At 42.9% G+C, this 25,300-nt stretch overlaps 1 protein-coding gene across 2 annotated transcripts in view; it reads left to right on the top strand.

Annotated features, from left to right (window-relative positions):
* The window catches only part of LOC125886892 (A disintegrin and metalloproteinase with thrombospondin motifs 20), a 108,223-nt gene that overhangs the window by 16,620 nt on the left and 66,303 nt on the right, over positions 1–25,300 (top strand). Inside the window, exons 4-11 of one of the 2 annotated variants that reach the window (XM_049573252.1) lie at positions 1,294–1,550; positions 4,819–4,902; positions 6,633–6,757; positions 6,844–6,884; positions 7,229–7,334; positions 11,847–11,993; positions 16,917–17,058; positions 17,754–17,858. In XM_049573252.1, the coding sequence (XP_049429209.1) occupies positions 1,294–1,550; positions 4,819–4,902; positions 6,633–6,757; positions 6,844–6,884; positions 7,229–7,334; positions 11,847–11,993; positions 16,917–17,058; positions 17,754–17,858 (1,007 nt within the window). Of the gene's footprint in view, positions 1–1,293; positions 1,551–4,818; positions 4,903–6,632; positions 6,758–6,843; positions 6,885–7,228; positions 7,335–11,846; positions 11,994–16,916; positions 17,059–17,753; positions 17,859–25,300 lie in introns of those variants that run through there. The other variant, XM_049573253.1, reaches the window with a different exon arrangement.

Raw genomic sequence — 25,300 nt, 5'->3', positions numbered from 1 at the left:
ACATGGTGCCACCTGCTACCCAGTAACCATTCACACGCTCTCACACACTGATGGAACAGCTCAGTTCAGTATCTTGTCAATTATCTTCTGTCCAGTATCTTGTATCCTTGAGCCACAGCCTCCCCAAATTACTCACTCCATGTTGCATTGAATTTGGGATGAAAACTTTCTTGCCTGCCTCCATGGTGTATGAAAATCCAAAAATAAAAAAATTCTGCAATGATAGGCATTCACGTTTAACAGCAAAACTATAACATATGAAACTCTCACACAACTTGTGCAGTATATTTAAATCTCATTTATCTAGCTGTATGCTCAATACGTCCCAAACGTGCATTTTTGCTAAAATCAAGAATCACCCCTGTGCACAGACAGTCATATCTGTCATAAGTGTATATGTCATTAAATACACTTCGACCTTAACCTTTGCAGATTTTTCTTCTCCTCTCCTCCAATGAAACAAGCTCTTCAGGCTTTCCTAGTCTGTGTCTCTGCCTCTGCCTCCCTCTTTTAACCTCACTCTGTCATGGTGAAGGAATCTATCGCTCATGGCCAGCTCAACACGTGCAGTTCAGCTGAGGGAATGCCAGTTGAGTATGCACAGTATATGGCTGATGTCCTGGATCTTTTTTTTCCCCCCTCTCATCTCGGGCTTGTGTTGAAAGCGCTCACCTCAAGGTTGTAAATGGAATCGTTTCAATCTGGCATCATATACACATTGTATTTTATGTTACCTTTCAGCGTGGTTGTCCACATTTTACCTCATTTTCAGATAAGAAACTGGGTCAGAGAGACGCGATATTTTGAGGTGGTTTTATATCCTCTTGCAGATTGCAGACTGAGCCTAGTCCCTCTGTGAGTCGGTAAAATGTCGTCATGGGATTTTCTGTTTGTGTGGCTTACACTCAGGCTGAGAAGATGCACATTGCTTGACCTAAAAACTCTTACACTCAAAGCTCACCACTGACCCCGTGTCTCTTGGTACAACTTCTTTCCTGAGCACTGGAATGACACAATAATTTATGGCGGGTATTTGCCATAGAAGTCCAGCATGGTTCTGTTATGTCATTGGAATTCAGCTAAGCTAAAACCTTTGGCTCTTAACTGTACACGTACCATGCTCTCTCATGAAATGCCTTTACAGCATAAAGCAGTAAGTGTCCACTGTGGATGAATTTTGAGTATTTAAAACTCCAATTCTCCCCCATGATCAAGATTTTAATTCCCATGAATAAGTTCCAAACATCTTTTCCTCTCCTCATCATCACTCATCATCATTTTTCTTTCTTAAAGCAGAGAACTCCAAGAGGCCGGTTGCTTTTGAGAGCAGAGGGAGTATGGGAGAGGAGCTGATCTCTCTCAGAGCCACGATAGATGATCAACACATTTATGACAACAACTCCACGAGCACACACCCCAAACCCCCACGCAGACGCAAGCGCTTCCTCTCCTACCCTCGCTATGTTGAGCTGATGGTGACAGCGGATGCCAAAATGGTGCGTCACCATGGACGCAACCTAGAGCACTACATCCTAACAATCATGTCAGTAGTAAGTAAAACAATGTTTCTAAAAATTATTATTTTGTCTCAGTGTTGAAGATTTTTAATGTTGTTCAGTATTGTTAGATGATTTGGTTTGAGGGTCATTGTAGGTGAATATGTACAGTACGTGTGTGCATGCACACTGTTGTGCCATTGTTACATATTTGAATGTATTTGTGTATTGCCATGCAGATAATTTGGGTTTGAAAGAATCTGTCCAGGCATCTTAATTCAGGTTTCAATTTTGACTAGGGGTGTGCCATATCATCTCATTCACGATGATACCAATACAATTTTCAATATCAAATGAAAAATTCATATCCCAGTATTTCAACCACGATTAGCTAGCCAGTAGGATATGCACATGCACGCGCAACCAGACCAGCTACCGCAACAACCCACAGAGAAGCTCAGATTACAGAGGTAGGATGACTTTATTCTCTACTCAGGACGCCATTACTCCACTATATCTGTACATACATATTAATGTTCTGAATAAAGCATACAGACGCTTTAAAAAAGGTTTTGCTACTCTCGATAATGAGACCCTGTGTAAGCGGTTTTCACTGGGCCTACATTCTCAGGAAATAGTCCCTATGAAAACAGGGAGCTCAGAATTGTTCCCCACTAAGTGGGTCGTTTTCTCAAAAGAAATGTTACCGTAAAGCTTTATTCAATGCTGTGAGCACCACATAAAAAAAAATCAATTTAGCTTTATTGTATTAGGGTGGTGGCAGAAATCTCAGAAACTGACACCTCAGAACCCAGGGCAAATAAAACCCAGAATATCTCCACAGCACACTAGAGTTAAGATCTGTTTTCTTTTGTAATTTGGTGAACAAAGCCTTTAAAATGTGTAACAAAAACCCTCAGTCTAGGTCTGTGTTTTTCTAGCCTCACATGTTACTGTTTGACATTTTGGCTGTAAACCCTGATGTGACCCTCGCATGCGGCTGCTTCAACGAAAGCGGCACAGTCAATTGCTAAAAGCCTGACTCAGCAGCTTGATGTCTTTATGAGTTCTGTATCTGACTGGGAGAGCTGGCTGGTAATCAGGCCAGTAATACTGTGATTGAATGTCTCCGTATGTATTAGAGTGTTGGAGGAGTGCGCGTGTGTCAGAGCTGGATAGGTTATCAATTGTACTGAACTGTGTGTACCCTCTGCTGTCTGTCTCTCAGCAGTGTGTCAGACAGACTGTTCAAAACACTCATTAACATATAGCGGAGTAATGATTGTCAGTGGCGTGTTATCCTTAAGTAAGACTGTACGGGTACAGTCAGTGTTAAATGTGCCAGGCCCTTTTTTCATTGCCAGGTTTGAAGTCAAAACATTAGTTCTGCCATGCTTATGTCTGCAGACCAGTGGTACACACACACACACACACACACACACACACAGACTTTTCCCTTTGCTCTTTCACAGTGTCTCAGTCACTTTACTTTAGCCACAGTTTAACCAAAACAGCCAAAATATGAACAGAGAAATCTACTCAGTCTGATCCATTGGGTTTGATACAACTGAGGTTTTTAAGTTTTGTTTATGCTAATAAGTGCCTCAGTCACATTTTGTATATACCGTAAAACTTAAATTAATAGCCCGGGCTATTATTTGCTTAAATCACCGAACTCAAAAGGCCTATATTAGAGACAGGCATCTATAGGGGACACGCTCTCTCTTAATTGTATTCTGGTGGATGATGTAATGCTTAATTCTTATCCGGAAACAGTATGGCAGTCAGCTGATAACAAACAATCTCGTATTACAGTTAAACAATAACCTAAAATATGTTTCTCAAGTCATTTTAGGCGAGACAGAAACAATACAGTGACAGAATCTCGGTTATATTTGATCAGCACTGCCACACATTGCAGCTTGGTCTGAGTTTGAGAGGGGTGGCCCCCTCGATTCATCTGCCTCGACACTTTTACGTCAGTGGTGACAGGTGATATGAATGTGTGAGTACACTCTGTAGTTTGAGCAACAGCCCAAGAGCCAGCAAAAATCTGTGATGAAGTGATTTCAGCTCAGAGATGAGCAGGGATGGGGCGTCGGTGGCTTAGTGGTAGAGCAGGCGCTCCATGTACAAGGCCCGGGTTCGCCTCCAGCCTGTGGCCCTTTGATGCATGTCACTCCCTCGCTCTCTCCCCCCCCCTTCATGCTTGTCTGTCCTATCAAATAAAGGCTAAAAAATGCCCCCAAAAATATCTTAAAAAAAAAAAAGAACAGAAAAGAGATGCGCAGGGAGATCTGAGCACTGGCAAGATGGAGAGAGATTTACCATAGTCCATTAACACATACTGCCCACACTGATGTGATACAAAGCTGGTTGAAAATTGGCAAAGCATCCCTTGAGATTGTCTATACTTGGCCAGGGACTGCAGACGGATAACAGCTAGTAGCTAAATCTCTTTTCTTTACGTTAAAATGTTTGTTTTTCGTACGGATGCACATATCAGAATCATTCTTAAAAGAACACTATGTGTACAATGTGCGTTATAAAACAGCATAGACTCCTCGTCCTGCCATTTGACCCCTAAAATGTCCAGAATTTTTACCAGAAGTATAGCCCCAGTGTCCCTGATGGTAGCTATGGCCCTGCTCAGCCCCTCTCACTTCTGGTTCTTGCAGTTGTTGCACTGATGATACAATAACATACATTGGGGTGAGAGCATGTCCTGCGTCACAGTTGGACTTCGAGCATGCAAAGACAGGCTCCCTTTGCCCACTCCGGACAGGCCTGGGCCACGTTTGCCTTCCCCCAGGCTAAGACAAGCTAAGTGTTTATAGTGGACTAATGAGTTCCTGTCAGGAGGCAGCGCACGGCCTCAGGAGACTGCTGGCCGACCGTGACAGGGGTGCACGAGAGAGGCAAGAGAAGCGGAGGGTAAAAACTACAGAGGGAATGTTTTGCTGTCCTCACAGAGGGGCTCTGAACTCCAGCTTTGCTGAAGTTTCACGTTTGTTGCTGGGTCCAGGTTTTAGTTTATTTTTTCTTTGCCAAGGTCTTTGGGGGAATTGTAATTGGTTTTAATACCCTGTTGATTAAACTTAGCCTGAAGGAGACATTTTTCGTTTCTTTTGACTTGAATGAACTGTTGCTATTTTGATTAAACCTCATGGAGCTTAACCAGACAGAGTAATAGCTGTATTTTTCTCATTCCAAGTATTGAGTTAAGGGAAGGAGACTAGCTTTCATACTGTCACGGTCTGTGCTCTGGTTCAGGTTAGTGGAGGTTTGCATTTTTTGTCTGTGTGTTTTGTCTTTGTTACAGGTAGCAGCAGTGTACAGAGACCCCAGCGTAGGAAACCTCATCAACATCATGATTGTCAAGCTAGTCGTCGTCCACAATGAACAGGTGAGTGCGGGGTCTTGAATGCTACCTGTATCCAGGTCTCTGACACAGCTGACGTCAGTGCAGGTGTCCCTGGCCTGGCCTTTTCTCTGTGGGGCCTGTTTGAAAGGACACTGCCTGCCTTGTCAGTTTCAAGTCTCAAGAGAAAACAAACGATACTATAGTGAGGCAGATAGCCACCTGCAAATGAGAGGTGGCTGGCTCACTGTAGTTTGTTTGGTCACTCTGACTGATTGTTAAATAGTTAAATAAAGGGAATTGTCATTGTTTGGAAAGCTGTGGGAGGCTCCTGATCTTTGGCTTAATCTGTGTCAAAGACCACGTCATCCCAACAAAGCGAGTAAAATGCTGTCATCGGTAATTTCCTCTGTGTTTGTGTTTTAATATGAGCTTCTCTATGGTTTGTTGTTGGAAATTGGTATGGCTGCACATGCACGTGCATGCTGTTATTGGGACGGCGTCATTGCTGAAGCTTAACACCCCCCCGGTTAACACTGTTAGCTCTGTCAGCAATGTTGTTTTGCACTGTTTATGCCTGTCACCATAGCTACGTTTGGTGGCCGATGTATTTTCCTCAGAAAAAATTGCGAGAAATTATATTATCCTTATTTTAAGACCATTTTATGCCATAGACACAATAATAAAATATTAGCATAATAATGCAAATACATCCTTTAAAAGTGCAATTAACTTTTAATTCTTAAGAATATTCAAATATAGGAAATGGAATGTGAAAATGTCTTAAATAAAAAAAATCTTTTTTAACTTTTTGTGCCCAAGGCGCACCAAAGGGTAAGCCAAAATCTCAAGTCACACCTGTATTCATATCTGTGCACAATAGCCTCTGTAACATGTTATCACTCTTATCACAACATAAATGTTTGTTTTATTTACTGATATCAAATGACAATTTCCAACCAACTATTACTCATAAAATATTTCTTATCATAATGATTCAAGAATTCATTTTAAACGTTTTAAAATTACATCAAAGCACCAATTATACATCCACTTAAATGGGATATAATGTAAAATAACGTGATGTGTCACACACTTTGAAGGTTTTTAAATAAATTAAATTAAAATCCATTTTTTAAGGTAGAGTTTGCCTCTTTATCAGGAAATGGGTGTGCACAACATACTAATCCAGTCAATTAAAAATTAATTCATAACTTTTTGTAAAGGCCCAGCTGAATATTGCCATAATTATGTGTGGTAATCAAGGCACACCAGTCTGTCGTGGCACAGCATTTGAGAACCACTGACCTAAGCAATGAATTCAATAGACTCTCAGGCTCTTTTAACAAAACTGCACTTAAATTAGTATTAAACATTTGGCACAGGGGTGTAGAGAGTCATTTCTTAACAGGCGATGTACTGCTGGCTATTTATTCTGGCATCATGTTGACTGAAATGCTGGTGACATTCTCATGTTAACAAACACAAAGGCAATATTGTACCATGTATGGACATGACATGGATCATTTTTGCTGACCTTGATAAGTTGATAACATAATAATTGTGACAGGCCTAGTGCTGTTTATAGAGTGGTACTGTTAGCTGCTACCTGCTGGCTCAGTGGCTTCTATGTTGGGAGCCATGTGGACAACATATGCTCCTAATTTCGAATACAGCCCCTTCAAGACGTAGTTACTTTAACTACTAGTTACAACATTACAGTACATATACACGGTTTCTTAGTTACATCCTCAGTGGTCTTTCACCCAAAACAGGAAGGGCCCACAGTGAGTTTCAACGCCGCCACGACTCTCCACAACTTCTGTGTCTGGCAGCAGAGCCAAAACATCCAGGATGACAACCATCCCTCTCACCATGACACGGCACTCCTTATCACCAGGTACACACTCTTCCCCTGCAAACAAAAAGCCAAGCTGCAAGAAAACTGAAAGAGATCTAACAGAGTGGTGTGTTTCTTTTTTTCAGAGAAGACATCTGCCGTGCGAAAGATAAATGTGACACATTAGGTAAATTTTTGTCTTTCTCTTTGCACAAATATCTCCACCTCAAGTCCGTTTCAATTGACTTTCCACTCTGTTAACGACATCTCATAAACTGTGCAGTAATGAGTTTACGGCAGGCTGTCAGCTAATAATATTATAGTGACAGAGCAGAGTGGTAGAAATGGGAGGAGGGAGGGAGGATGGAGGGAGTCGGTGGCGGTGCTAATCTCTCTTACGGAACAAAAGTTTTGATGGTTTAATCGCCTTTAACACTCAAGCAGCAGTTTTTTTTTTCTTCAAATAGCTGTGTGTCTGTAAGTGTTTATGTGCATTTGTGTGTTTTTCCGTGCGTGTACGTGACCCTCTAGGGCTCGCAGAGCTGGGGACAATGTGCGACCCGTACCGGAGCTGCTCCATCAGTGAGGAAAATGGAATTAGTGCCTCCTTCACCATCGCTCATGAGCTGGGCCATGTGTAAGTTGCAGCACAGAGCCCTTCCACCCCCTACCCCAACATACACACACACATACTGTACACACACACACACACACACACACACACACTATCTCACCCCTCACAGCCAGCTTTGACCAACAAAAGCCCTCTTATCAAGAGACGTAGGGCGCAGCAGACACAGGTGCAAAACATAATAAAGTGAAAAACTTGACTTTTAATAACATGCCAGTCTGTAATACCTTACTACACAGCTCAAGAAGTTAACCCTGTATGTGTAAGAGCTTTGTCTCGAGAGGACTCCGATGAAATTCAGTGTGGATATGTGGTACAAAATAACATAGGGTTCTCTGTTCTCCAAATACAGTAAATACGTCCAAAGATTTCGTAAGAGTGGCACACAGGACTTTGTCAGACAGAGCAAGGCTAAATATTTTGTCTGCTTGTTCCCAGCCCCTTCTCCATGTATCAGCCCAAGAGACTGATAACACAAGCTGAAGATGTCACAGTGTCGTCATATGTAACTTTGTCTGTTGGCGAGTAATGGCAGTGTTATCACAACATGCCTGTCTCCCAGAGTGTGTTTTCACAACAAGCAAATATTGCCACTTGTACGAAGTGGAAAAAAAGGCTTGTATGTATAATCTGTATCCAGATGACCAAGTCAAAACACAGGACTTTGTCTCTTATGTGGGAGATGTTTATTCCAAATATCCAATAGACAAAATAATGGAAAATCACTCATTAGAGCCTCTGACATTTAATCCAGTTCAGTTAATTGAATCATGGTTAACACACAGGTTCTTCTTTGACACGGACATCTTCTTTTCCGTCTCAGCAAGCACACTTTTGGGCATGTTTTTGAGAAAGATGATGCATCTGTCTGTGGGGCTTTTAGCATGTATTTTAATAGGTAGCACCCTGTGTTCATAAACATCATTCCCTAGTTAGTTAAACCATTATCTTTGTTGTTCACTTAGGGCTGCCCCCGACTCAGAATTTTCCTCGTCGACCAATAGTCGTCATTTAGAGCCATTAGTCGACTAGTCATCCAAATGTTTATGATATTAATTTAATCATTAAATGATATATTTTGGGCGGGGCAACACAATGGTTTGAGTTGAAGGTGTGAGAAAGAATAACCGCTGTGGAATAACTGCAGGTACCAGCCCTGGAAATTAGGGGCCGTACACATGCTGCGTCTTCAATCACCTGGAAAATGCAAGGTTTGCTGCCACTCTTGTGCCTCTTTTGTGCCAGCTTTCAAGAACGCGGCAACAGGTTGTGTCTGAGCTTCACTAGTTATGCACAGCACAGACTCGCAGCTTTTCACTAGTCTGCAGTCGTAATACACTCCAGTTTCTGCAGCACTATAAGTTGCAAACACAAGTTACACCAAATTTCCTAGATGTTTTCTCTCTTGCTTCTATCCGAGCTCTTCTCTTTCCTCGCTCAACCGCATACGCTCTTCTCTAGCTTCTGCCCACCAGCCGATCGCATTACAGGAAAAGTGGAAAGACTCATAAACAAGCTATTACCTACAATGAAAAGTAAACAACTTAGGTTGGACTCGGTTTGCTCAGCATTCTCACTGACTCTGTAACCACACTATTTAAAGCTGCAGAGTGTGTCTATATTAAAGTGAAGATGTTTAATACCAACTAGAATTTATTTATATTGAGCAAACACATGTATTCTGAGCAGAGCATTAAATTACAATCTACATAAAAAACTTGATGTAAAGATACTTAGGGGTTACACATCTTTTTCTGTCCTGTTCTTCCTTCCCAGAAAGAATGAGTGACAGATTTTCTTTCCGGTTGGCTTGTCTGTTTTTGCAGGCTGGTAAAAAGGACCAGTGTCGTGTGTGTGTGAGCCACTGGTTAAGAATGAAAGATATTCTTCTACCTCCTCTGTCCCCGCTCACACATTCTTCCAGTGGAGAGATCGGACCAGAGCGGCCAGATGGACAGAATCTACGGCTCCCCCCTCGTCTTCCCTTTGCATCTTGTGTGGATCTGTTTATGCTTAAGTTCAAGCAGCTGGAGGCCCAGTTGGCTCTGCCTCTTCTTGGCGTGGTTAATCGCTGCATTCACAGGCGTGAGCTCTCCAGAGTGTTTAGCGCTCTGGGAAAGCCAGTGTCAGGTAGTGGGAGCCTCAAGAGCCATTGCAGATTAAAGAAAGATTTAGACTAATGGAGAGGAGGCCTTTCTCAGATGACCGCAAGGACGTGTGATTGCTAATAGCCATCATGGGGATTTTCAGGCGAGGCGGTGTCACTTGATAGCCGTTCAAAGGTGGCACATATAATCAAGTTTGTCACTAGACGATGCCGAGGCTCTAAATGTCTAAATCTTCCTGACATTTTGATGTGACGTTAGAGTCTGCAGCTGCAAACAGGCCTTCCGCTTTAACATCTTAGGATGTATGAAAGGCTACACCACAACACTTCACCGGCATTATCCTGATCACGCCTAAACTCAGCAAGCTGGCTAAGTGGATACAATTACCGAAATTGTCAGAGATGGTTTGTTTTGCGGAGCTAAGATGTGTAATCCACTGACAAGTTAGGAATCCATTTTTCCCTCTGGTGTCACTGAGCTCTGTCTCTGTTGAAGTGCTGATAAGGGCTGTTCCTGCAGACTGCGCTGTTTGCTCCGACTCTTATTTATGTACAGTCAATCTGCAGGAATTCAGGTCGTCATCGCTCCGGCAGCATGTCTTACTCTCACAGTAATTTATGGGCATTTCAGCACAGAAATCTGTTTTTGTCTCGCTGAAAATCATGTTGGATGACAGCGCGGCATGAAGGATGTCATGTGCAGAGAACAAATCAATTTGTTCTGTTGAGCGCTGAGTAAATGTGAGTGGACTCTAACTAATCACATTCTAGCCTGGATGCTAATAATTAAGTGCCGGGGTTGATACACTCCCACTGGAATCAACTCCTCTATTGATCTGTCCCTTGAGGTTGCCAAACAGAGAGCCATAACACTTTCTTATTTATGACCTAATTATGCTAAAAGCCTCTCATCTCAGGATTTCAAGCCAGTATCCTCATTTGTTCCCTTCAGATCTAAATCATCATAATGTGTTAGGAGTACAAATTGTTTGGCTCTCGTCACAAATCTTTCATGGTAATAAAAAAGTCTGCATAGCAAACTATCAAGATCTTTTTTAAAGTTACCTGTCACTGTCTGCACCACTGCGACACACCTCTGCATCATAGGTGACAAAGAATAGTTTGCAAATACCGTTTGAGCCAGATCTGATGTTGTCAGCATCAGCCAACAGCTCGATGTGTGTGTGCAGAGCTCATTACTGTGCCAGGGGCTTAATTATTCCCTGGGTGTTTGCCTTCAGGCCCTCGGCCCCCGTAGGGTGGGCCTCATGCCAGCCATGCTAGGTCTTGTTTGTGTGACGGTATGGATTGACCCTCAGCCACAGTCCAGGGCCCAGCACTGGCCCACATCCTGTTGTAAACATCTCAGACATCATACAGCTGCATGGGTTCCTGTGTGTATATACACATGTGTGAGCTTGCGTGTACGCACTGCATGTATTTATGGGAGTGCGCCAAACCGCAGCACAAAACAGGACATCCCCATCGGACTCGATATTCTGGACATGATCAAGAAGACTTGCTTTATGAGACTGCCAGCTGCAGACAGCCTGGATGAATTCATTAATCTGCAGATGCCATGTTGTGTACTTCACTTGATTCAGCTGCTCTTCTGCCAAGTCTCTCGTTTTATTGCATTTTGTGACACTGAAACAATCAGAAAATTAATAACCAACTATTTTGATAATTGTTTAAGCTTTTAAGTTAATTATTAAGCCAAAACCCCAAGCTTGTTTAGCTTCTCAAATGTAAGGATTCGTCATTGTGGACCGTTGGTCAGAGAATGCAAGGAATTCCTAGCTAATAAACAGAGTCATTAGTTGCAGCCCTTATCGTGGCTCTGATGTATACATGTTTACACTGGCGCCACATACATGTGCGTTGATGTGCAGAGACATACTGCCCCTCCCTCTGCCCCTGCATTAAGCTCTTTGAGAATGTGAGATGTTGACCTTTGACCTCTTGGTGGTGAGCTGGAGGTGGTTTTCACTAGCATGTTGGTCATGATGGTCGAGCGGATGGATGCTAATAGATAAAGAATGACGTTTTGCTTAAAATGTCTCACCACCTGCTGGCCAGTTGGAGTTTTATTGAAGCCTGTCTGGGATTTTTACTGTCTAAACATTTGGGAGACACGTATGTAAAACAAGACGCAAACAAAAAACAGACGAGCGGAGGGAAAGGTGCAGAGTGTGAAGTATCACTCGTAGATGTGTCTGCATCTGTGTGTGGCGACCCACAGCGACGTTGTGGAGTGATCCCCTGTTAAAAATGGCTGAATGTAAATCCTGTGACATTTATCCTCCTTGCTACGACTGAGCCATTAAGCAGCTGATAATCACTTTGTGTGTGTTCCTTATATCCCTCGCCACATCTCTAACCCCCCCCTTTCTTCTCCCTCTCCGCACCAGGTTCAACATGCCTCACGATGACAACCCAAAGTGTCGGGAGGCGGGCATGAAGCACCAGTATCATGTCATGGCTCCCACGCTCAACTATGACACCAATCCCTGGTCGTGGTCCAAGTGCAGCCGCAAGTACATCACAGAGTTTCTAGAGTAGGTACCAGCTCTTCTTTCCAATTTTAAAGGCCCAGTGTGTAGGATTTAGGGGGAAACAGCCAAACAGTATTGGAAAAAACACTGATTTTAACGGGAAACGCATTTAAATCACTGGTTCCGTTTGTTTTAGAGAGGAAGAGAACTCTTTGAATAATTCGGCTCTGGGTAAGAACCTTCTTTGCGCTTGGATCTTAAGTTATTGAGTTAGGTGCTTATGCAACGAGCCAAACTGCATTGGAGAAACACTGATTTGTTATGTGAATCTGTTTTATTTAGTGTTTCTACCGGTTTTAATCAACTGGTCTGTTTGTTTTGAAGAAGAGGCGACCCCCGCAGATAATTCGGCTCCTGGTTAAAATCTCCTGAACAATGAAAATCGAAGGAATCTTAACCAGGAGTTGATGCTTGGCACATGGGAGAAGGTGTAGCTGGTTGCAATCTGCAGCCCTCACCTCCAGTTGCCATTCTACACACTGCTCCTTTAAACTAAATTATAAGGCAAATGACTGATAACAGACTGTTCTCATGGTAGAGAAAGCTCCACCATTTATTTTCCAATCTCTTATTATCACATCCACATTTTCAGCACACCATTAACTTTCTCTTGTTGTGACGTGGCCGGCTAAACAAACTGCTTCTACGTCCCTCGCAGCGCTCTGCAGACAGGTCAGCGCAATGTAAACTGTGTGGACTTGTTATTGCCTGGTGTTGAAAGAGTATTTCCTGTTTGAATCCGGGGGTCTTCCTCGGCTGACCTGAGCGATGTGTCTTCCGCAGCCCCTCAGCTGTCTCCCCACTCAGACAGAGCCCTGCTCTCAAGATGCTGGGCAAACAGTAATCGAGTCACCAGCCTGCTTTCCACACTCAAACCTGTAACACGGGCAACGGCTCATTCAGCAACTCCTAACCCGCTCTGTGGTCACTGATCCTGGTGAAAGGCTTTCTTTTAAGATGGGAAATGTCAGTTATAATTATATCTTCCCTGGACATGACCCTTTAATCTTTGCCTCCTTTCCTCTGTTGATTGTGGAGGCTCTCACAAAGGACGGCCTTGTTGACCAGATGCATCTTGAGAGCGCAGTCTTAGGCGACGCCTCGTATGGAGTTTTAAGGTTGTGCTTCACATAGTTTCCAGCCAGCTATGACCTCAACGTGGAGCGGTCGGAACATTCAGCTGAAGATGAGGAGGATCTCCATGAATCTCTTTATTATTTGGTTCGGTCACTGTCAGCTGTGTTGGGGTTCTGTGTGGGGCTGATTGCTGCACAATAACCAGGAGTATGATGTAAACCTCAGACACATTTGAGATAAACTTGAACATTTGGTAACCATATGGAACGTATGAAACAATGCAGGTATGAAGAGAGTAATTCAGTATGGGAGCCGCAGCGGTGGGAAAACCCTTGAGAGTGTCGTCCAAGTGCTTTTGAAATCTGTCTCCAGCCAACAATGTGGAGCATTGATTCAAACGACCACTTCTACAGTACCGCTCCTGCTCAGCGGGCCGACCTGGTCAAGTACGTCAGTGTTTTGACTGCCCATTCTCCCTGAAGAGCAAATTCAATCCGCGCCGCTCTCCTACCAGTTTAAAAAACGAAAGGCTGCGCCACCTCTCAAACATCCCTCTTCAAATGGCAACGGATTCCCCTCCTTCTCCCCCCTTATCTCACTGTCGCTGTAATAATGTGCGCTGAACTCCCGCACCTGAGAGCTGATGAAAAGCGTCCTGCTGTTGTTCAGTGTGATTATGTGTCAACTGCGACATAAAGCAACCATTCATTCCCTCCGTGGCACCGTGCCGTTTGATTTATGCCTCAAAATCCAAATATAAAAAGTAAAATGCAAATCCTTGACTGTTGTTAGCTACTAATTGTTGAGTTCGCTGGGTGTTGAAACCACACAGTCATTGGTAGCAACAAGCCCTATCATTCTCCATTACACACCTCAGACATTAGCCCAACCATTCTGGCAGCAACAACTCTTAAAATAAACCCCATGTGAAGCCATTTTTAAATACTTTTCAATCTGTCATTTTCTTAAAGTCCCTGTCCATACATGTTTTAAGTAATTAAATGTAATTATACTGATATTTTGTTAAACATGGTTTTCCCATATAATGCAAAAAAAATTGAAAAGGGGCTGGAAGCAGATCTATTCTTTCTCCCTCATTGAGAAATTTGCTTGCGCTAAGTTTTGCTTTCTGTTCTATCCAGCACTGCTCGTGCTACGTTGACCAGTAAAAGAGCAATGCCAGCATGATGGCTAAGGTCAGAGGAAACATAGAAAAGATTCATCCGTATGTTTGAGCCTCAGTCAGACCCAGACTCAGATGAGGAGTCACCAGAATCAGTGTTTAGCAGATGTATCAGAATAGTAAGTGTAATTAGCATTTTTTACTTCTGTTGTTTGTTAGCTTGTTAGCTTGTAGCCTAAATGGCAGTGACTGAGACTGCATTAATGATTGTAAAACATACAATAATATCTGCTGTGATGGGGTTTTTCTGTAGATATCTGAAGGAAGCTCCAGGGTCTGGTTTACATCCAAAAACTACACACTGTGCAGTTTTTGCTCTTTGACAAGTTGACAAGTGTCAGATTTCTTTGCTGCTTCTATGTCAAACATAGATTTATAATAATAACTAGATACCGAATCCCAAGATGGCGCATATTCATTCCAGTGGAGTTACTTGCCTGGTGCATACGCCAAAAAAAGCCTCAGGGTTTCTTCTATGGCATGTGGCCCACTAAAAATGTGCAGTAGTGTTTCCTCTGCTGGCCCTGCTCGCCTCATAGACTTTATATCGTGATGAAGTTGCAGATTTTTAGAGTTTTACAAATGTAAAACCTTCGAATTAACCATGGATCAAAAATCCATAATAAAAAAAGAGTCATAGCTCACCTTGGTTGCAGTTCAAGGTGTCCTGTCAACAGATTTACGGACGTCTGTTTTATAGTGGTGGCCTATGGGCAAAGTCCTGTTGGGGCCGCAGGTGATTTTTTCGCTGCAATACAGTAAGTGGCCACTGGGAAACATTGGCTGCAAGGCTGAGCAGCTTTCCCGCGGGCCTGGTGTCAAAGTCTCTTACCCCCAATTGGCTTTAGTATTAGTGACATACCTAATCAAGCTGCCCGGTGTACGTTTAGTATCATAGATTTCAAGGAAATGCACGATACTGCCCCCCTTCAGTAGAGTAATGTAAAAACACCTCTTGAGTGACAAACTTTGCCCAGTTACAAGTCTGTATAGTCAAGATAATTCACTTTAGGAGACGTAAACAGAAGAAAAGCATGTTTTTGAGCACAGGGAGACTTTAATAAAATCAAGATGGATTTTTATTTTCAGTATGTTCCTTCAAATTCAACTGAACCTCTCTCATTATATTTTTCTGTATCTTCCTGTACAGTAATCGATACATGCTGTCAGCGACATGACAGCATTGTTGCAGTTTACTTGGCGCTGTTTGATCAAGCACTGTGCAGTGATGCTCTGTGTCATTCCCTCTGCAGAAACCATCAGTCTGACATATGAGCAGACTTTGTTGCACTGTTTGTGCAGGGAAACCCAGTATGGTGTACATGGAAACTATTATTGTTTAGTCTCTTATGACAAGCACAAAACAGCCAACTATAAGTCATCTTATAAATAAACTCACTTTCAAGTTTCTCAATGGCTGCCAGGTGTGGGATCTCCTCTGCTGCCAGAGAGGAATTGCCTCGCCATCTTGAATCGCATGCAGCCAATATTCTTAAAAAAAAGAAAAAGTAGACGTTTCATTTAAAAAATGACCACAGTGACCCCTTCTCCCTCCGTCTGTCTGTCTGTCCTGGTCTTAATAATCATTCCATTAGGTTCCAGGACACTGATTAGACAGATGACCAACTGCTGAAAGATGCTGTAATATGGACTGTCTGTACGATTCTTTGACAGGCTGCTGTAAAGTTTTCATTCACAGTATCTTCAACTGCAGGTTTATTCATCTCATGCATTCATTCCCCTGCCACCCAGCACTGTTTGCTCCAGTTTTCTGACATTATGTCTGGAAATGAAAGGGGAAAGAAACAAAGTGACGGTAACTCAGGATAATCCTGTGTAATTATCGGCCTGTCACATCAGCTGGTGCTGTATGGAGCAGGTGTTTTAGCAGCTCGATCCCAGATTAAATTTGTCAGCGCGGCACAGACATGTTGTGTAATTACACATCTGTACATGTCTCATCCGCCAGTTTCCTTTCTCAAAAGTAAACAAGAAAAGGAAGAGATCCTTTGAGGCTCGGCTCGCTCTGCTAACACGTTTGACTTGTGCCTTTTCATGGCCGTAAAGGTTGATGGCTTTATATGCAGGGTGTAGGTGCATGCGTTCAGTCCAGCTGTGCTTTTGTTGTCTCTGTTACTGTGTCATGGCTCAGGGCGTGGCTGATACACAGCACAATCTGTCATTATGCTGCAATGCCGGTGCTGGCACCAATTTATGTAACTTAATCAGGGAGCTTTATGGTTCCAAATTCTCTTGCTTTTCTTCTGCGAAGAGAAATACACCTCGTATGCAGAGCCTTTTCTGCCTGTATCAGAATGCTGTTTTATTCAGTCAGTGGCGCCTGACTCCAGTTTCATAGTGACAGCATTTACTAACAGGCCATTGAGGGGAAGTGGTGTCAGTCTCTCTGTTAGGTAACTTTTCAGACCACCCACAGGGGAAAACACATCTGAGGATGATCACACACAGTGAAATAGTTTACATTGCTTTTATGAAAGAGATGACATGTGTTGACACTTTTTGGCGTCAGAAAATACTGGATTATCCTGAAAATGTTCATACCGTGAAACTTGGCCTGGTGCATGCATGTGTATTTGTTTGCACACTTGTATGGTTTTGTGATTTCCTTTTAATCTACTGTACACACATTGTTGTTTTTTTTTTAGCACCGGCTATGGAGAGTGCCTTCTTGATGAACCTGTAGGCAGGACGTACGAGCTGCCGACCCTCCTCCCTGGTCAAATCTACAATGCCAACAGACAGTGTGAACTGATGTTTGGACCCGGTTCCCAAATTTGCCCTTACATGGTAAGTTGGCTTGCTTTCAAAGCGAACAAAACCACACTGAAAAAGTGAAGAATTAAGACTTCAGATGGAAGTAGATCTGAAATGGTTGTCATCTGCTCAGATGTACAAGAAAACCTTGTTTTAATGAACCCTCAGACATCTGAGCAAAGCAGTTTTCCATAAAGGCCAACAGATATGAAACTGCAGTCAGTTAACTGGGTTTAGTTTTATGACTCTTTATTGTAATATTCAATGGAATACATTCATGGTAAATTCCCATGTGGAATGTGTGACATGCAGTTTAACAACATACAAAGAGGCAGATAAACTCTGCCTATTGTTGACTGCACGACCACTAATTAAAACCCAATGCCGGGCCTTTAAAATGCATCTTGCACATGTCTAGAAAGCAATGAAGCACAAAAGAAAGTGTCAGTTCCCGGCTACTTAGACTGAAAAATCGTTTGAAGAAACCAACAGCAATGTTTTGGTCTGCAATCACACACTCTTCCTCCCAAAAGAAAGAGGCAGTATGGAAAGAAACAGCAGTTAAATTCAGCTGTCAGCTGGATGAAATCAAAAGTTATCGAATAAATTAAACATTTCTAGTTATAAGTGTATTTTGCACATGTTGGAAGCTTGTGTTCCCACGCATTAAACGAGCTCTTTTCTTGTTCAGACAAATATGATTAATTGCTTTATTTTTTTTCCTGCAGAAACAGTGCAAGAGGCTGTGGTGTACCAGTGCAGAGGGGGACCATAAAGGATGTCGCACACAGCACATGCCACTGGCTGATGGGACTGACTGTGGACATGGAATGGTAAGTTGGTCCATATGTGGCTCTGTGGTGCTTAATGAGCAGATCATAGAAGGTTTATGTCTTATACTAAAGCTTTTTATTAACTCTAGAAGTATTCAAGTAGTATTTTTCCTTCCCGATACAAATTCTGATACCTGAACTCGTTGAACCATTTAGAATATATGTGACATGATTGCTGTTATTGTTGTATGGCATTGCTCAGGTTAAACCCTTTGTAAAACATAAACAAGTGGCTAATGGACATGTAGCTACTAACATGTTTCAGATGATACGTCATGTTTGTAGTCGACCAATGAAGATGAGTTTACATATCACCTTGGGTTCGTCTTTCACCTTCTCAAAATGATCCCACACTTTGGATTTCCTGCCCGACATGTTATTAACTAGCCTGTGGAATAACCGCAGGTACCAGCCCTGGAAATTAACCTGACTCCTGTCTGACTGCTGAGCGTGGCCACTTCCTGTGTCTGTCCTTCCAAATTAGATTCCCACATGGTCCAGTCATATAGGTTTTGATTTATTTCGACAAGGCACAGCTCCTAATACAGTTTCACGTTTGTTTGTTTTTCTCCTTCTTTGACTAAGTGACCAATCAAATCTTGCCAACTAATGACCTTTCTGGTCAACTAATGTTTGGTCTACTAAAAGCGGGCAGCCCTAATGATGACACTTGTGCTGCAGTTGATGTTCAGAGCCTGTCAGTTTTGGGGTGGAGGTTTGGGTCTCAATGCAGCTGCAGTCACATTGTTGGAAAATGCTCACAGTTTATTTTTATAAGTTACAAAATTAACTTAACTCTAACTTCTCCTTAACTCATACCAAAATGTTTTCTTCGCTTCATTTGATAGTTTGAATTGACACATTAATTATCCTGTCGCAGTTAAGCCCACCCAACTAGTATTTGACACAGAGTAAAAGAAAATAGCGATGAATTGTTTGCAGCTATCATGAAAGCAGACTGAGTTAGCTTTGAACCTAAATATAGATCAGTATTTGTTTCGGATCACCGTATTTCCACAGTGAATGTTTTTCCTCTGTTCCCTAATCAGCGTTGTTGTTAAAGCTGGCCTCATTGTATTTCAGACAAAATACATTACTGACACAAGCCAAACCTCCCATGCAGCGCTGCCCTGAATCCTGATGCCTTTCCCTTCTACTTCACTTCCTCTACCAAGAAAAAGGAATAATTTATCATGCATTACTCTCCAGCCTGCATTCTGGTTGCAGAAACCCATGTAAATGTGGTCAGGTGATGGCCCTAGTTAGAAACTTGAAGCTTTACCCTCAGTGTTGTTACGGGGCCCCAACCCCCATTAGCCTTCATGTTCTCCTCGCTCTGGGATGCTATGCTAATTAGGGCTGAGACGGCGGGTCAGTCACTGAGGATACATGGAAAGACGGGCTGCAGGGGAGGGGGGGGGGGGGCAGAGAGGGAAAGAGAGAAAGAGGAAAGAAAAGAGAGACAGAGGGGGCGAAGAAGAGGGAGAAAGAGTCTTGAGAGGGAAAGGTGAAGACGTGGGCCCTTTGAAAGAGGATGCCACCCGCCGTTCACAGTTGAGTCACCTTGTTGTGAACCCATGACCCTAAAACCTCTTTAAAAGGCGGGTGAGTGGGTCAGTGGTCAGGCCGTAACAGAGCCCAGGCTGAGGCCAGCCAGCACTCTCACAAAAGACCTCACATCAGTGATTCTGCAGCGCAGGAGGTGGGAGGAGAGGAGGGAGGAGTAGAGCGAGGAGGAGGTACAGGGGGGATGAGGATGTGGTGGGCTGATGTTTAGCATTCGGAACATGCATCAGGGAGGGAGAAAGAGGGAGGGTTCTCTACTCTCCTTAACCTTCTGCCCTTCAGGAGTCTCTTGCAGTGTGGGCCCATGTAAGTCTTATATCCCTCATATCCTTTCATCTGGCTCCATCTCCCTCCTCACCATGTTAGGTCCTGGATCAGGCCCTGTCTAGTGAGGAGAGGTTAACAGGGGATAGCTAACATCTTAATCCAACCACAACAACCAGACTAAACCGTAATGGTCCTGGGATCGCAGCTCCCATGCCGCTCTCAGCCCAAATGTGGGAGAAACACTTGAGGAGAAACACTGTTAGTTTAATCACACAAAGTGGTTTGCTTTAATAAGCTAAAAACCCTAAACCCAATTTGAGCTGACTAAGCTAGATTACAATAGATGTCTGGTCTTTATTGAAACCCAGTAAACATTGATTTGGTAATTTGCAGGTCCACAGAGACCTGAGTTAAAACCAGGCTAAATTTATTTTAAAAGGGGTGTCTTTTTAGATGTGCAAGTAACATATAATGAAGTATGAGACAAAGTAAATTTAACCTGATGGTGGTGCTAGATGAAAAGTTGAATTCATCATCTGAGAGACATGAATAACTGTGTTGAATTTTGTGGAAATCCATCCAATAATTGTCAAAACATTTCACTGAAAATCCAGAAATGTCAACCTCATGGTGGTGCTCGAGGGAAGGTCAGGGGATCACCAAAAGCTTTAAGCCCCAGACAAACCAAACCAGCAACAAGGAACTAGTTACGACAAAGGTTGTGTTACGTCACGTCACCTTTGTCCCAGCCATAAAGTTGCACCTGAACACACTGCCAGTGGCCAACATTCTGCACCTACGTAAGAGGAGGAGATAACTCGCCATGCTAGCAGGTGGTGGTAGTCGGTATTCTTCATCCAAAAAGGGAAACCGGAACAGCAACAGGACGGCTTCAAGACGCTAGTTAGCCAGTTCGCACATTAACAGCGCTTACAGATGTTTGCTAGCAAATTGTAACAAAAACAGTTATGAAGCGTTTTTGCTAAAGAGCTCTTGACTTTAGTCATTTGTTTACTTTCCTCACTTCCGTTTGTCTTCTCATGCACTGAGCTGAACTGCCAGTCAGAGTGATTTCTCTCGCCGATGGGCTGTGTCGGCTCCGACACTTATTCAGCATGCTGAATCAGTTAAAAAACAGTTGACAAGGGCCAACTAGTGCCAGCAACGCAGGGCACACCGCAAAAAGTAGGGTGACAGACGCTCACTGTGGACCCAGCATTGAGCAAGGGCTGACTGTTGACTTGATGTGTCAGGGCCCTTAGAATTCACTCTCCGGGGACTAGATGGTCTCTGTGAAGTTTCATGCAAGTCCATCCAAAAGTTGTTGAGATATAATGAAATGTGTTATCATTATGTGATCAAATTTCAAGTTATTTATTGTCATATACACAACAGTTACAAAGAAACAGTCATTGGCAATGAAAATCCTCGCTTTAACAAAACGTATGAAAATAAAAAACACAAAAACAGTAAAAATGAGCTTCTGAGATCCAAAATAGTCTTTTAGTTAAGATTTAGTGTGGTTTGCTGACCTTTTAGCATTATTGCAGGTTCATAAAAACAATTGTCATGAATGATTTTGCTGTTAAAATATGACATCAATGCTAAATAGACCTTTAAATGTTGTTGTTTTGCTACATGCACATACACAAATACACAAACTGTTTTCCTTCATTTCTTTGTGTGTCTGAGTGGAGGCACCACCTTTGTTTGTAGTGCTGAGGGCCCAGTTTCATGTGCATGCAGGGGGCTGTTTGAAGTAGTGTGAGTTGAAAGAGAGGAGGACCCTGCACCAACACTCACCTGCCCATACAAGAGCTCTTTTATGTGGTATTTTGGTACGGTGTGTTTGTGTGTATGTGTGTGTGCGAGTACATTCGCGTGCCTCAAAAGATAATCTGCAAACTCAGATGATTCTTCCTGATTCTTTTGCATCAGTATTGTATCGTTCTTTCTTGGTGCTTATCTTGAATTTGTCCACTGTGGCTTTTCTCTGTCTCTTTTCCTCGTCGTTCTTAACGCGCTGCATCCATGACACCTTCTCACCTCTTCTGCCAACTCCTTTCTCATTCTTTCTTCAAAGAAGTCATGAGGTTCAGGTCTAAGGCTTTACAGGGTCTTGGGTCGAGCTCCTGGCTCTGAGGTGTCTGTAGAGCCCTAAGGGGGAGTGAGTGTGTGTGTGTGTGTGTGTGTGTGTGTGGTGGGGGGTGTCAGATCTAGAGGATTACAGCTATGGCCTCCATGGGGGAAACTAGCAGCAGGTATTGTCTTAGCAACCACAGCTCCCCTTTAAAGATCTCTGTGGAAGCCTATCATTAGACCAAAGCCCGCCGTGTCATTCTGAGCAATTACACAGGAAACGTCATCTCTCTAAAAAGTAAATTTTCTGAACGATGAGCTGTCACCTCTTGTGACTGCGATGTCTGGGGAGAGTTTTTGTTCTATCTGGTTACGAAACAGAGTTGTGACCGCATCGGGTAATTGAGGTCAGCGCCCCAAAAGTGGCACGTCCTCCAAATGAAGGGTGAAAAAAAGTTTGTTTGTATACAGCTTGGCTGAAATAGGGCAACGGGCACTGCAGGGTTCATGGGTAGTTTTCTCCCCCTCTGTTCCCCTTCTCCTCTGACTCTCTCTGCTCCTCCACTTCCTCCCTCTCCTGCTCCCTTTCTGTTGCTCGACGGGCCCTCTCACAGGGAGCCGGAGTGAGTAATGCGGTCACATGACCTCTTGGCGGCGCGTCTGTCATCTGGCTCAGTGGGCCATGCACTAACGAGGGCATCCCATCACTTGTTGTCTATAAATACCGCCACCACCCTCCCTCCCCTCCATCCTCTCTTCTCCTTCTCTTTCTCCCCTACTCCCCCCCTTTTCGGTCCCTCTCACTCTTCAAAAGGATCCTGCCTGTGCGTCTGTGTGTCTGTTTGTGTGTGTGTTTTGATTGTGTGTAGTGCTTTTGTGTGTGTTGCATTTCTGTTCTTGCAGAATTACCTCCCTTTAATGTTAGTGTACGCACAGGCACACATGCTCGTGTGTGTTTATGGGTGTTTGTTAGTGGCCAGCCAGCATGGGCAATAAGAGTCTGTCAAGCCATAGCCAGAGACCGCATAGCCCTGTATCCACATCGCGACCATTTTAAGATCTCTGCTTCTCACCAACGTTTCTCAGTGGGTGGCGGAGGGAAAAAAGTGGAGACAGAACTTAAATAAACTGTGGTGTTTGGTTGTCAAAGTTCTTATTGTCCTCAGTTTTGTTCATTTTATTGTCATTTTGAATGTGGTTTTGAATGAAAGCTCCCTTGCCATTTGGGGAATTTGGTGCAACATAAATAATTAAGTGTTTTTTAATTTCATTGATTTTAACATCTGTTTGCTGAGCTTTTCTTCAGGTGTAAAACCTAAAAAGTTTCCCAGATCCTCTTAATAGGGGCTTAATTGAGTGGTTAGTGTAAGTGAATAAACGGGAAGTTGTTTTTGATTTCCAGAGCATTCCTCAGAAAAGAATGATGACCTGCTCTGGTTTCAGCCAATTAAAGTGAGATAGTGAGGTCTTGAAAAGTGAAGCCAGGGCAGAATGGAGTCTGTTGGCGGAGGCGGTGAGTGTTGGCTGGAGCTCCCTGGCAGCCTGACAGACTTGTCGTACGATGTGGGGACAGGGTGTGTGTTTGTGTTTGTGTGTGTGTGTGTGCGTGTGTGTGTGTGCCTGTACCGGAGCTTTGGATTGTGAACTGGTATCAGTGTCACTCTCTGGTAATCTCTGGATATTTGCAGGATGTTGGCACTTTGATTTGCCATCATCACGGACATATCTGTGGATTTGGGCTAACAAGAGGATTGTTGTTTTAGCATTCGCCACGTTCGGTGATGGACTTACTTTGTCCAGTAGCCAGTGAGTGGAGCTTTCATTGCTGGCTGTGTTGAAGGAGGAAGTTGTATTCGAATGATTATAGTGTGGTGTCAAATGTGACAAAAATCATTTATCAATATAAATGAATGTTGTGAACAAAGTGATATATTCATTGGATACTTGCAGAATGTGTAAATAATTGCAAAATTGAAATTCACACTACACCTGACATACGATGCACCTTATGAGCAGTTATAACAAATGCCTTTTCACACATGTAGCAGACATGGAGCAACATTTCTATTTCATATGGCGACCATGTGTCAATGTTGTCTTTACCAGAGATGTGAACTCAAGTCACATGACTTGGACTCATGTCAGACTCGAGTGATTTGAGACTCAACTTGACAAAATCAAAAACTCAGCTTGGATTTAAACACACATGACTTCACTTGGACTTGAGCCTTTTGACTTGAAAATACTTGAAACTTTCTCCCAAACCCAAAGATTTAAAACATGTCATTTAAAGGTAATGCTTAGCTAACATTGGCTCAACAGCTAAGTAACTTTTTAACAAACTTGTTTTAACAAATGAATAAAAAATTTAAAAAGCATTCATGATCTTTGTAAATTGACATATTAGTACTCTGTTGTTAAAATGCAATTATATTTGGTAAAGAGCACTTTATTTGGGACTTCACTTGGGACATGTGAGTCTTAACTTGAGGCTTTACGTGGGACTTAAATCTAAAGACTTTTGACTTAAGTGGGATTTACACTTCTGCGTCAAATCAATGCCGTACCCTACACTGTAGCCTGATGTGCACTTCCCCAGAAATATAAGTACACGTTGCGGTGACGCAGACCTCCTGTCTATTTTTGTAAGGTGAAACTATTTCCCTCAGTGGAAACAAAGCTTTCAGTTACTTTAATTTCACAGATAAGAAACAAGATATTGTGAAGACAATAAAGTCCCCACAAAAAAGCATTAGAAGTCTTGTGTGTGATTTATCCATCTGGGATTTATTCTGCTTCATATTGGTAGAGGAAATCTACCTCTACTACCTATACTAAACTAATTCACACAATGTAAAATGCCATAGGCTGGCACTAATAACATTAGCATGTTATATTTGTGTGGAAAACGTGTTTAGTATAAGACAGTTGTTTTGTCGGTGAGCCTTGTGAGCTGTAATGGAGCTGTTAGTTTTGTTAAACGTTGCTGTTGTCCCTGGCTTCATATGAGTAAAGGAAAAGTCTGCTAGCTGCTAGGCTAATTTTTACAATGTAAGATGCCATAGGCTTGTGCTAAAAACATTAGCATATTGTAGTTGTGGGGAAAATGTGTCCAGCAGAAGACAGGTGCTTTGTCTGTGAATGCTCCGAGTTATAGTGAAGCCAATTTGTGTACTTGTTGTGTTTGAAATCGTCTCTCTTAAGCCATGTTTAATGTGTGTTTTGAACTAAACTTTACAGCACTTCACGAAACCCCGATGCCGACTGGTGTTTTGGAGGTGTAACTGCAGAGTAACACAGACACACCACTGACCAATTATAAATGCTCACAACGGCGTAGGCCACATGCGAAGGCTATGGTGTAGGCTCTGCATAGAGCTGACGTCTGGGAACAATGACTTGGCCCACCTCTGGAGCTTACAGCTTACTGTGCTGCCCAATGTCACCAAAAATATAACATAAATGAACAAGCAAAATAATGAGCTAAAAGAGGCAAAAAAATCTCTGTAGAGCAGCAGAGCTGGAAAATA

The sequence above is a fragment of the Epinephelus fuscoguttatus genome, linkage group LG4 (genome assembly GCF_011397635.1).
Source record: "Epinephelus fuscoguttatus linkage group LG4, E.fuscoguttatus.final_Chr_v1".
Taxonomy (NCBI): Eukaryota; Metazoa; Chordata; class Actinopteri; order Perciformes; family Serranidae; genus Epinephelus; species Epinephelus fuscoguttatus.
This window is presented reverse-complemented; position numbering and strand designations above follow the sequence as displayed.